At 47.7% G+C, this 14,370-nt stretch overlaps 1 protein-coding gene across 2 annotated transcripts in view; it reads left to right on the top strand.

Annotated features, from left to right (window-relative positions):
* The first annotated feature begins 8,703 nt into the window (after positions 1-8,703).
* LOC148513657 (neural proliferation differentiation and control protein 1-like) overlaps positions 8,704-14,370 on the top strand; it is a 32,562-nt gene continuing 26,895 nt past the window's right edge. For both annotated transcript variants that reach the window (XM_088481490.1, XM_088481489.1), the window contains exon 1: positions 8,704-9,502. In XM_088481490.1, coding sequence (XP_088337616.1) covers positions 9,454-9,502 — 49 coding nt within the window. In that variant the 5' untranslated portion in view covers positions 8,704-9,453. The remainder of the gene's footprint in view (positions 9,503-14,370) is intronic.

Genomic DNA, 14,370 nt, shown 5'->3' with positions numbered 1-14,370 from the left:
TGTTGTTTCATGTTGCATTTAGCAATATAGGTGGCTCTTATTTAATGTCATTGTAGCTGACATCATAGGAGTGCAATAAAGTGCTTTGTAAATGTTTTCCATGCTATACCATTGGGGTAAAGCATTGCATCAATGCCTATATAACAGTCACAGACGCCTATGCAAATACCATTAGCTCTTTTAAAAAGGTCTCATTAATATTTCTTATGCATGAGACAAATTGCAGAAAAAAAAATACTCGTCCTGCCTCTGCGGTTGCTGTAGATTTGTTCCTTTTGCACTTTAACATCCCAGGAGGTGTTTGCAAGTAGCTGGACCTGGGAGAAGTTAGTGTGACAACTGTTCTATGCTTTACCATGTTATAAGTAAGGAATGCAGGTGTTCATTGTGTTGTTGTGACAGAAGCCAGATCTGTATGGGGTTGTTGTCCAACTTATGGGTATTGATTTACGGTTTGGGAGGTTTGTTGAGCGTTTTATAAACCACTGAAGATTAGGCAGCGATTTCTGTGAGTAGCGGTGACAGGGCCTGATTCACAGATGGACGCAGTGCTGATAATTACGCAGTTGAGCCATTATCAGTAAAATGCGTATGTGTGTGTCTAGGACGCACTGCTCATGCGTCAAGGTACATTACCAACGGCGGTCGCAGCGACTACTTTCCTGCAGTGTGATTGTCTGGGAGCATTTGAAGGAGGTAACGAGGGAGTGGCAGCAAACCGCAGGCGTATCACGACCATTGTCGGGGCATGTCACAGACTGTGAAAGACTGTGACTGCGATCCCGTACACAGAAATCATGGCTTCGGCGTCTCGGTTCCTGCAGCCATGTTGCGTGACCATAGTGTTACTGAGAAGCCCGATTATTGTAGGATATACCACCGATGCTGTCTTTGGGCCTGATACAGCTGTGAACGCAATGCTAATATTTACGAGGTGAGCGATTAACGGTCGGCTACACATGCGTCGCGGTCACAGTGTGCACACGCCAAGGTACCTTGTGATGCTGCTCGGGGGGGAGTTTTACTCACATACAGGGACTGTTTTGGGGGGGCGATTACAGAGAGTGGCGGCAAAAAGGCGGGCATGTCGTGAGCATTTTCGGGTCGTGTGTCTGTCTACATCTGCGATCCTGGTCGCAGAAAATATGGCGCTCAGTTCCCTCGGCCATCCTGTGCGACCATAGGGTTACTCGGTTGATTTTCGAAGGAACTGCGACCGTCATCACTGCGTATTTGTAAGCAGTTGCTTGGATCTGAGAAGCTGCCAGTGGGCGATTTCCAGGCATCTACAGCATTAGCATATATTTGCACAGCAGCTGCGGACAGGATCGCAGCTGTGTTTGCATTAGCGGCAACATCTGACTCAAGTCCTTTGTAAGCAGACGCTTGGATTTGCGAAGCTGCCAATGGGCGTCTAAGTACAAATTTAGGCGTTTGCAATATTTGCACATTTTTGCACATCCATTGCTCACACAGACGCAGCAGCAGTAACAGTACTCACACAGACGCAGCAACAGTAACATTACTCACACAGACGCAGCAGCAGTAACATTAGTGTCAGTCTCAGTATCAGACCCACAGTACACTAAGCGGGCATTGTGCAATTGGCATCTGGTTAAGCCCAGAGCAGCCCAAACACTGCAGGCAAGAGAGAGATCTGCCTGTTACTACATCATGTTTAATATTTAGGGCCCCCATTTGCTAACGAGTTTTATCACCAAAACGAGTGATACATTTCACTGTGTATGATAAATGGTGCTCCAGCCAATGAGCTCCCAACTGTCATTTTTCTAACAGTTGACAGTTGGGAGCTGATTGGCTGGAGCACCATTTATCATACACAGTGAAATGTATCACTCGTTTTGGTGATAAAACTCATTAGAAAATGGGAACCCTAATATGTAAGATTCAAATACCTACTTATATCAGCTAATGACAAAAATGTATAGATTACATTTATGTTTCAAATGTACCCTAGAGTTGGTGACAATTACATAGTAACACTCTATAGTTTAGGTAGTTAGTTGTGTGATATTTGTGTGACTGTGTATGTTAGGGATGTGTTAGTTGTGTGACTGTGTATATCAGAGATGTGTTATCTGTGTGACTGTGTATATCAGAGATGTGTTATTTGTGTGACTGTATATATCAGGAACATCTAATTTGTGTGACTGTGTATATCAGGGATGTGATATTTGTGTGACTGTGTATATCAGGGATGTGATATTTGTGTGACTGTGTATATCAGGGATGTGATATTTGTGTGACTGTGTATATCCGGGATGTGATATTTGTGTGACTGTGTATATCAGGAATGTCTTATTTGTGTGACTGTGTATATCAGGGATGTGTTATATGTGTGACTGTGTATATCAGGAACGGCTTATTTGTGTGACTGTATATATCAGGAACGTCTAATTTGTGTGACTGTATATCAGGGATGCGATATTTGTGTGACTGTGTATATCAGAGATGTGTTATCATTCCATGTCCATCCCTACCTTACAGTCATGGTCGGACTAGCCCACAGGGGTACAGGGGAAATCCCCGGTGGGCCCCACTGCCTCTGGGCCCCAATCCCTTCTCCAATGTCAGGTTCTAGACCTTGCACTCATACGTATTATACATTGCTACTCTATTAGAGAGTCAGTTACCTGGTAGAGCAAAAACATGGATGAACATGGGTGCTTGGTTTGTTTCCCTAGAAACTACACCAAGATCTGCCCTCCTGCCAATCAAATTTAGCGGTTGGGTTAACATGCTTCACAGACTTTTGACAGTCTGCAGTACGCCATAAACCTCCAGGCATATTGGCAGGCATTGGCAGCAGACTGCCCATATCAATAGCAGTGGGCAAGCCACCAAAACCCAGAAACTCGTATTGGATAGGAACTGCAGTGTGGTGGATAGACTGGGAGAAGAGAACCACAAAAGATGACCATCTGGAGTCCAAACATTGTGGACAGCATCGCTGCTTCACCTGTAAGAGAGCCACTTGTCACACGTCCGCAATCAGATCTCTACATACCCTGCGCCAGCTTTATGACTACCTAATGTACTGTATTATGTTACTATTGTTACATGTCAATCATATTGTGGAATTTGCAGCCTGATTGCATTGTGTTTTTGTTGTTAGCACTTCATGGCTCGTGGATTTCCCACTGTTCATCACCCAGTTGCTTCTGTTTTTGCCATTCACTACCATAGTAAGAAGCTTTTCTTGGTAGCATACAGGAATCGATCTCAATAATCTGATTGTTATTAGGTCAACACATGCCCATTCATTTACTCACAGTTATTATAAATACTGTATATACACCCACGTACACACTAACACTCTGTGGCCACTTTAACAGGTACAACTGTGCACCTCTTTGTTGATGCACATTTTAATCCTCCTGGTCTCCCTGCAGCATTTCATACCCTGTGCTATGGGATTCTAATAGAGCGCCTCAAAGCTTTCTGTAGAATGCATGGCACGGTCCTTAGCTGCTTCAAATTGTTTCTCACCAGCAGGTCACACTGAGTGTCTTCAGGAGTATACTCACCCTATCCGGCGTCACTGACATGTGGAGTTCCACAGGCTTCTATCCCATCTCCCATGTAATTAGCAGTATATATGCTGTTACTGGGTGAAATAATCAGATGCCACAGCCTGGTCTACCATTGCTATATAGATGACAATTGTACATGTCATATGCTCTATGTACAGTTCCAATCTTAAATGTCTGTCTAGCTGAGCTCCAGGAGTGGATGAGTGCCATTTGGCTGAGACTGAATCCTGATAAAACAGAAGTTCTAGTGATACGAGCTCACAGTCAAAGAACAAGCTGCAGCTGAGACATCCAAGTGGGCTTACACCATGGTTGCCGACTTTCTGGTTGCCCCTTCTGGGAGGGAGCAGCCAGATCGGCATGACAGGGGGCGTTGCCGGCAAAAGGGGGCAGGCCGGACAGATGACTGTCATTTGTGGGCATGGGTGGAGCCACGCAATCGCATTATTTGGCCCCGCCCCCACTACACAATGCCGGTATTACAGACTTTGTTAAGCAGGTGGCGGGCCCGAAATGACGCAATTCAGCGGGAATCGTGTCACATGAACCCCCCTCGCTGCTGCGGGGGCTTCTCAGGTGATTGAGGGAGGGGGGTTCGGCGGCCGCCTGGAGGCTTGCCTGCCTTCCCGGGGGGCCGGGAGCGACACCCAATTTTTGGGAAGCTCCCAGATGAATCGGGAGGGTAGGCAAGTATGGCTGACACTTAGGGGTTCGGAATTGCAAAATTGATCAAGGGCTGGAGTCTTGGTGTTGTCCTGGATTGTGACTTGAAACTTAAATGTCAGGGGTGAGATGTAATAGGGTCCGAGTTTAATAAATATGTGAGTATAGAGCTATATCCGCACATTTTCAGAACTCACCCTATGTAATAGGAGAGTATTGAATGTTATTTTACAGGTTGATGCAAGTGGACGTGAATGGTTACAGGGATTATAGGTGAGTATGCATGAATGTGAGTGTGCATGTATGTTTAAATAAAATGTTACTGTCACAGTATGTGTGTCTTGTGGTTATTTTAATATTTTCTTTTGCCGGTGAACTAGAGGTATCAGCGGGACCTTAATGCCCCACATGCTGGTACTTGTGGTTCTCAAAGTACCAGCATGGGGGAGGCTTACTGGGACCTCTAGTTCTCCTGTAAAATACATTATTATTCATCTAATTTTTACACAATCAACCCAGCACCCACCGGCCAGGGGTGCCGTGGATAGCCCCGGGCTATCAGCCCAGGCCTGGGGTGCTCTAGAGAGGGGGAGCCCCTTTATTAGGAGGGTCCCCAACTCCCTAGGGATCCCTGGCCTGGGCTGACTAGAGGTCAGGTGTCAATTGTTTGGCTGGGGGACCTGGTGAAAGGGTTCCCCGGCTGTGGCATTACACCCCCACTAGAAAGAGTCGAGTGCTGGTTACAGAGAATACGGGGGATCCCTACTAATTTTGTCCCCAGGTGTCAGCCATGATCAAACCTTCACTCATTCATCTGAAGAAAGTAGTAAGAATCAAGCACTTGATTGCCTTAGAAGATCTTCCTAAAACAGTACACGCTTCTGTATTATCAAGCTTGGTCTCCCAGCATAATGCACAAAATGCAACAGCCAATCTGTTAACCAGTCCCATTCTTGCCACATAAAGACCATTTTCTTTTCCCTTCCCTGCCTACATGTAAGGTGAAGGACTATTAGTACCCAGACTCTCCCATACTTCATTTGGGGCTCGATCTTTTAGCATTAACTACCTGGAACTCAGGGCCTGATTCAGAGACGGACGCTCTGAAAGAGCGGTCACTCTGAATCAGGGCGTTTCTTTTTGTGCGGCCTCCTGGCCGCTCGTATAGCTGTGGGTGACCACCCACAGCTATTGCGAGCGGCCAGGATAATGGTCGCGATGGTAAAGACCATTGCGACCATCAGGGCTTGTGGTAGTGTCTCGTCGCAAGCCTAATAGAGCCGGAAGCTCTCCCACTGACATCACTGGTGATGTCAGTGGGGCCGCCCACAAACGGCAGGCGTTCGCATGGGAACGCCTCCATTTGTGAAGCCACCCCCCCCGCCACGCCTACAAAACGGGGCGAGCTGTCGATCAACATCAACAGCCGCCCCTTTTGTAGTGAGCCACAGAGCAAGAGAATTTCTCTCTCGCTTCGGGGCTTGCGAACGCACAGTGCGGCCGCTGCGCGTGCGCAGAGAACACCATCGACCCGCTCGCGAGGGCTCAAGCGCTTGCGAGCGGGTCTGAATCAGGCCTTCAATGCCTCACAGTTAGAGGCTTCCACTCTAGAAACATTCAAAAACAGACGGAAGACTTACCTGTTACTCAGGCATTTCATGAATGCTCTCTTTATTTTCTTAAACAACAAAAACAACAAAAACAACTAATTCTTTTTTGCAGTCTGTTAATACTTACATTTATTTTGTATTGTGATTTTTTTCATCTGCAACTATAAAAGCATTATGAGTCCTATTGGAAGAAAAGAGCTATATAGCCTAAATAAAACTATTATTATTTGGCCACAGTCTATCCATCTTGAAATGGCCACTTCCAGCAGAATAGCGCACCCTTACCCATACTTGCCTATTCTCCTGAAAATCGGTTGCTGCTCCGACACCCCGCAAGAGGCAAGTTTCCCGCATCGTCTGCCGCCCCCCGTGACCCCCCGATACTGCATGTAAAAGTGGGTGGTTCGGGTGATGATGACGCGATTCACGCTAATCGCGTCATCGTAACCCCGCCCCCTGTTTTGTAATGCCGGTAATATCGGCATTATAAAGCACGGGGCGGGGCCGCGATGATGTAAATGCACGGACACGCCCCCGCTCCGCCCATTACAGCCGCCTGCACCCTCCCTATTGGACCGACCTGGCAGCCCCCTCCCGGAAGGGGCTGCCAGAAAGTCGGTATGTATGACCCATACCATGGGCCTAATTCAGAGTTGTACTCTATATGCCGATGTTTTTGCAACTGGAGCAATTTTTTTGCCACTGCGCATGCATCTGAGTCACACTGCGCATTATCTGAGTCACACTGCGCATGGGCCTGAGTCACACTGCGCATGCGTCTGAGTCACATTACGCATGGGCCTGTCACACTACGCATGGGCCTGAGTCACACTGCGCATGCGTCTGAGTCACACTCCGCATTCGTCTGAGTCACACTGCGCATGCCTCTGAGTCACACTGCGCATTCCTATGAGTCACACTGCGCATTCGTCTGAGTCACACTGCGCATGCCTATGAGTCACACTGCGCATGCCTATGAGTCACACTGCGCATGCCTATGAGTGACACTGCGTATGCCTATGAGTCACACTGCGCATTCGTCTGAGTCACACTGCGCACGGGCCTGAGTCACACTGCGCATTATCTGAGTCACACTGCGCATGCCTCCGAGTCACACTGAGCATGCCTATGAGTCACACTGAGCATGCCTATGAGTCACACTGCGCATGCCTCTGAGTCACACTGCGCATGCCTCTGAGTCACATTGCGCATGCCTATGAGTCACACTGCGCATTCGTCTGAGTCACACTGCGCATGCCTATGAGTGACACTGCGTATGCCTATGAGTCACACTGCGCACGGGCCTGAGTCACACTGCGCATTATCTGAGTCACACTGCGCATGCCTCCGAGTCACACTGAGCATGCCTATGAGTCACACTGAGCATGCCTATGAGTCACACTGCGCATGCCTATGAGTCACACTGCGCATGCCTCTGAGTCACACTGCGCATGCCTATGAGTCACACTGCGCACGGGCCTGAGTCACACTGCGCATTATCTGAGTCACACTGCGCATGCCTCCGAGTCACACTGAGCATGCCTATGAGTCACACTGAGCATGCCTATGAGTCACACTGCGCATGCCTCTGAGTCACATTGCGCATGCCTATGAGTTACACTGCGCATTCGTCTGAGTCACACTGCGCATGCCTATGAGTCACACTGCGCACGGGCCTGAGTCACACTGCGCATTATCTGAGTCATACTGCGCATAACTCCGAGTCACACTGAGCATGCCTATGAGTCACACTGAGCATGCCTATGAGTCACACTGCGCATGCCTCTGAGTCACACTGCGCATGCCTCTGAGTCACACTGCGCATGGGTCTGAGTCACACTGCGCATTATCTGAGTCACACTGCGCATGCCTCCGAGTCACACTATAAGGTGCGTACACACTGGGTGATTAAAGTGGGCGACTGAATGATAACGATATCGTTATCGTTAAGTTGTTCACTTTGTCGTCCATTTTTTCACATAAACGATGAACGATAACAACGAGCAGCCAAATGCGCATTCCCACAGTTCGTTCGTCTTTATCGTTCATCTGGCAAACATGCAGGCCAACCTGACGATATTGTCAGGTTGCTGCATGTTGGGGAATGGGGGGAGAGAGCCCGGCACTGAACGATATTGTTAATGATATCGTTCAGCGGCTGTGCTCAATGTCATGAACGACACTGAGCACACCCTGCCGGGGACACACTAGATGATATCGCTCAGGGAACATATCGTCTAGTGTGTGTGCTCCTTAGGTCCTTGTCTACGTGCTGCCAAACTGACTCCCGTGTACTGAACTGTGATAACCTCCAGTGCCCATGTATTCTGCTCAAGCCACTGTCTGCTGTATTGCACCTACTAACTCCTGCTAACCTCTACTGACCAGCCTGGCTCAATCCTTATATGTTGTGCCACACTATTCACTCCTATGTACTGTACCGGTTATGGTGATGTAATTCTCATCATTACAGACCCGCCACCAACGTGCAATCTTACCAATCGCACTATTTGCCACATGGGGCAGGGCTTCGATAATGCCATTCACATCATCAGGCCCTGCCCATCAATGCCACAAATAACCTTATTACTTAAACCTCCAGGAAACTCTTCTAATCACTGATATCTAAGAACAGGATAAACATCTGACTACAGCTAATAATATTTATATATATATATATATATATATATACCATCAACTGAAGTGTATCTAGGCAGAGGTCTGTGTACGCTCACTGACATCACCGCCTTACTGCCCTGTTTTCTGGTAGTCACAGCCCATAGCCTGAAGTCTCTGCACACAGACACACAGCCCCCTCCCACGCACTTTCTCCATTCATAAAGAAATATCAGTGCGCAGAGTCTGTGATACACACACATCTCAACAGGACTCCACAGAGAGACCAACAGCAACACACAGAGAGAGGGGAGACCTAGGCTGGCACAGAAGGAGGTCAATAGGATTAGGAGGATGAGTGTATGATGTGTTGAGGGCAGTAAACAATAATGGGCCAGTGATACAATGACAACAGATTAGGGAAAAGAGACAATAGTCACATAGAAAAAGTGTCATTTTTGTGTAACGGTTGTTTGTGCTCAGTTGTTTTTGTTCTTACTAGTGAGCTGCAGTGTACATGATCTCTGCACACAGTACATCAGCCTGTATATTTACTGTGCGAACATCTGTAGTATTACAGCCAACAATTAGTTACCTGAGTTTATACAATGAACTTTACAGAGTTGCAGTTATAGTGCATGCAAATACATAAATATATATATATATATATATATACATCTAGTGCAGCTGCATCATATGCAAATCGTATTGAAGTCTAGTCATTTGTCATTGGCTTGTGGATGAACTAGATTACTGTTGCATGTTCCTGAATAGATCCTATAATTGTGCCATTTGTTTTATGGATGAAGGTTTCAAACAGAAAAATAAGTAGTATTGTTGCCTACGGTAGCTGTGATATATTAGTGTCAATGTGAGTATCTTGTTGTGTTACTGAGAGCTGTATCGGTGACTGTGGATAGCACTGGACCAGTACAATAAAGTACTGTGTATTGATCTCATTGCTGCACCAAATTAGTGTTACAACCGAGTGGTCATCTTAATGTGCCAGAATGATGGTCCCCGGACTTCACATAATTCTCCTTCTTGTGGCCCCAGCAGGTAAGGCTGTGCTTTCTCTTGTGTTGGGTGGGGATATTTGCAGTACCTGTTTGCTGTCTCTTTTCACAACATCCAACCCCCCTTCCCAATCCTCTGACCTCACTCTCAATTTCCTGTATGCAGACTTCGATGCTGTTGCCATAGAGACACACAGATCTAATTTCCAGTCCATGTCTCTCTTGCACATGTATTATTATATTACTTTCCTATATTATGTTGTACATTAACATGGGATGTATAGTGGTGGGCTAGCACCATGGAAACCAGTAATGTTCCACACTTAGCGATCCAGTTGCCGCTAAACTACATCTACCAAGATGCCAGCAACAGATTTCTGAAAGAGTACAAGGGTGTCTTGCTACTTTACCCAATCCTGGCCTGACTTCATGCAACATCGCATCCCTTATATCCAAGAACTTTTTTTTGGTGTATACATGTCATAGTGTTGTAGTATGCGAGGAGACCGCCACTTCTGCTGTGTGTACTGAACCTGAGCTGACTACATGTCATGGTGTAGTAGTGTGTGAGGGGGAGACTGGCACTGCTGCTGTCTGTACTGTACCTGTGCTGTGTATACATGTCATGGTGTAGTAGTGTGTGAGAGGAGACTGGCACTGCTGCTGTGTGTACTGAACCTGAGCTGTGTATACATGTCATGGTGTAGTAGTGTGTGAGGAGACTGGCACTGCTGCTGTGTGTACTGAACCTGAGCTGTGTATACATGTCATGGTGTAGTAGTGTGTGAGGAGACTGGCACTGCTGCTGTGTGTACTGAACCTGAGCTGTGTATACATGTAATGGTGTAGTAGTGTGTGAGGGGGAGACTGGCACTGCTGCTGTCTGTACTGTACCTGTGTCGTATACATGTTATGGTGTAGTAGTGTGTGAGGAGGAGACTGACACTGCTGCTGTCTGTACTGTACCTGTGCTGTGTATACATGTCATGGTGTAGTAGTGTGTGAGGGGGAGAAAGGCACTGCTGCTGTCTGTACTGTACCTGTGCTGTGTATACATGTCATGGTGTAGTAGTGTGTGAGGGGGAGACTGGCACTGCTGCTGTCTGTACTGTACCTGTGTCGTATACATGTTATCGTGTAGTAGTGTGTGAGGAGGAGACTGACACTGCTGCTGTCTGTACTGTACCTGTGCTGTGTATACATGTCATGGTGTAGTAGTGTGTGAGGGGGAGACTGGCACTGCTGCTGTCTGTACTGTACCTGTGTCGTATACATGTTATGGTGTAGTAGTGTGTGAGGAGGAGACTGACACTGCTGCTGTCTGTACTGTACCTGTGCTGTGTATACATGTCATGGTGTAGTAGTGTGTGAGGGGGAGACTGGCACTGCTGCTGTCTGTACTGTACCTGTGCTGTGTATACATGTCATGGTGTAGTAGTGTGTGAGGGGGAGACTGGCACTGCTGCTGTCTGTACTGTACCTGTGTCGTATACATGTTATGGTGTAGTAGTGTGTGAGGAGGAGACTGACACTGCTGCTGTCTGTACTGTACCTGTGCTGTGTATACATGTCATGGTGTAGTAGTGTGTGAGGGGGAGACTGGCACTGCTGCTGTCTGTACTGTACCTGTGTCGTATACATGTTATGGTGTAGTAGTGTGTGAGGAGGAGACTGACACTGCTGCTGTCTGTAATGTACCTGTGCTGTGTATACATGTCATGGTGTAGTAGTGTGTGAGGAGAAGACTGGCACTGCTGCTGTTTGTAGTGTACCTGTGCTATGTATACATGTCATGGAGTAGTAGTGTGTGAGGAGGAGACTTGCACTGCTGCTGTCTGTACTATGCCTGTGCTGTGTATACATGTCATGGTGTAGTAGTGTGTGAGGAGGAGACTGGCACTGCTGCTGTCTGTACTGTACCTGTGTATACATGTCATGGTGTAGTAGTGTGTGAGGAGGAGACTGGCACTGCTGCTGTCTGTACTGTACCTGTGCTGTGTATACATGTCATGGTGTAGTAGTGTGTGAGGAGGAGACTGGCACTGCTGCTGTCTGTACTGTACCTGTGTATACATGTCATGGTGTAGTAGTGTGTGAGGAGGAGACTGGCACTGCTGCTGTCTGTACTGTACCTGTGCTGTGTATACATGTCATGGTGTAGTAGTGTGTGAGGAGGAGACTGGCACTGCTGCTGTCTGTACTGTACCTGTGCTGTGTATACATGTCATGGTGTAGTAGTGTGTGAGGAGAAGACTGGCACTGCTGCGGTTTGTAGTGTACCTGTGCTGTGTATACATGTCATGGTGTAGTAGTGTGTGAGGGGGAGACTGGCACTGCTGCTGTCTGTACTATACCTGTGCTGTGTATACATGTAATGGTGTAGTAGTGTGTAAGGGGGAGACTGGCACTGCTGCTGTCTGTACTGTACCTGTGCTGTGTATACATGTCATGGTGTAGTAGTGTGTGAGGAGACTGACACTGCTGCTGTCTGTACTGTACCTGTGCTGTGTATACATGCCATGGTGTAGTAGTGTGAGGAGGAGACCGCCACTGCTGCTGTCTGTACTGTACCTGTGCTGTGTATACATGTCATGGTGTAGTAGTGTGTGAGGAGGAGACTGGCACTGCTGCTGTCTGTACTGTACCTGTGCTGTGTATACATGTCATGGTGTAGTAGTGTGTGAGGGGGAGACTGGCACTGCTGCTGTTTGTAGTGTACCTGTGCTGTGTATACATGTCATGGTGTAGTAGTGTGTGAGGGGGAGACTGGCACTGCTGCTGTTTGTAGTGTACCTGTGCTGTGTATACATGTCATGGTGTAGTAGTGTGAGGAGGAGACTGGCACTGCTGCTGTCTGTACTGTACCTGTGCTGTGTATACATGTCATGGTGTAGTAGTGTGTGAGGATGAGACTGGCACTGCTGCTGTCTGTACTGTACCTGTGCTGTGTATACATGTCATGGTGTAGTAGTGTGTGAGGAGGAGACTGGCATTGCTGCTCTCTGTACTGTACCTGTGCTTTGTATACATGTCATGGTGCAGTAGTGTGTGAGGAGGAGACTGGCACTGCTGCTGTCTGTACTGTACCTGTGCTGTGTATACATGTCATGGTGTAGTAGTGTGTGAGGAGGAGACTGGCATTGCTGCTGTCTGTACTGTACCTGTGTCGTATACATGTTATGGTGTAGTAGTGTGTGAGGAGGAGACTGACACTGCTGCTGTCTGTAATGTACCTGTGCTGTGTATATATGTCATGGTGCAGTAGTGTGTGAGGAGGAGACTGGCACTGCTGCTGTCTGTACTGTACCTGTGCTGTGTATACATGTCATGGTGTAGTAGTGTGTGAGGGGGAGACTGGCACTGCTGCTGTCTGTACTGTACCTGTGCTGTGTATACATGTCATGGTGTAGTAGTGTGTAAGGGGGAGACTGGCACTGCTGCTGTCTATACTGTACCTGTGTCGTATACATGTTATGGTGTAGTAGTGTGTGAGGAGACTGACACTGCTGCTGTCTGTACTGTACCAGTGCTGTGTATACATGTCATGGTGTAGTAGTGTGTGAGGGGGAGACTGGCACTGCTGCTGTCTGTACTGTACCTGTGTCGTATACATGTTATGGTGTAGTAGTGTGTGAGGAGGAGACTGACACTGCTGCTGTCTGTACTGTACCTGTGCTGTGTATACATGTCATGGTGTAGTAGTGTGTGAGGGGGAGACTGGCACTGCTGCTGTCTGTACTGTACCTGTGCTGTGTATAGATGTCATGGTGTAGTAGTGTGTGAGGGGGAGACTGGCACTGCTGCTGTCTGTACTGTACCTGTGTCGTATACATGTTATGGTGTAGTAGTGTGTGAGGAGGAGACTGACACTGCTGCTGTCTGTACTGTACCTGTGCTGTGTATACATGTCATGGTGTAGTAGTGTGTGAGGGGGAGACTGGCACTGCTGCTGTCTGTACTGTACCTGTGTCGTATACATGTTATGGTGTAGTAGTGTGTGAGGAGGAGACTGACACTGCTGCTGTCTGTACTGTACCTGTGCTGTGTATACATGTCATGGTGTAGTAGTGTGTGAGGAGGAGACTGGTACTGCTGCTGTCTGTACTGTACCTGGTGTAGTAGTGTGTGAGGAGAAGACTGGCACTGCTGCTGTTTGTAGTGTACCTGTGCTGTGTATACATGTCATGGTGTAGTAGTGTGTGAGGAGGAGACTTGCACTGCTGCTGTCTGTACTATACCTGTGCTGTGTATACATGTCATGGTGTAGTAGTGTGTGAGGAGGAGACTGGCACTGCTGCTGTCTGTACTGTACCTGTGTATACATGTCATGGTGTAGTAGTGTGTGAGGAGGAGACTGGCACTGCTGCTGTCTGTACTGTACCTGTGCTGTGTATACATGTCATGGTGTAGTAGTGTGTGAGGAGGAGACTGGCACTGCTGCTGTCTGTACTGTACCTGTGCTGTGTATACATGTCATGGTGTAGTAGTGTGTGAGGAGGAGACTGGCACTGCTGCTGTCTGTACTGTACCTGTGTATACATGTCATGGTGTAGTAGTGTGTGAGGAGGAGACTGGCACTGCTGCTGTCTGTACTGTACCTGTGCTGTGTATACATGTCATGGTGTAGTAGTGTGTGAGGAGGAGACTGGCACTGCTGCGGTTTGTAGTGTACCTGTGCTGTGTATACATGTCATGGTGTAGTAGTGTGTGAGGGGGAGACTGGCACTGCTGCTGTCTGTACTGTACCAGTGCTGTGTATACATGTCATGGTGTAGTAGTGTGTAAGGGGGAGACTGGCACTGCTGCTGTCTGTACTGTACCTGTGCTGTGTATACATGCCATGGTGTAGTAGTGTGAGGAGGAGACCGCCACTGCTGCTGTCTGTACTGTACCTGTGCTGTGTATACATGT

The sequence above is a fragment of the Taudactylus pleione genome, unplaced genomic scaffold, assembly GCF_031769625.1.
Source record: "Taudactylus pleione unplaced genomic scaffold, aTauple2 ptg000274l, whole genome shotgun sequence".
In the NCBI taxonomy this organism is placed as follows: Eukaryota; Metazoa; Chordata; class Amphibia; order Anura; family Myobatrachidae; genus Taudactylus; species Taudactylus pleione.
The sequence above is the reverse complement of the archived record's forward strand: the minus strand, read 5'-3'. Positions and strand labels throughout refer to the sequence as shown.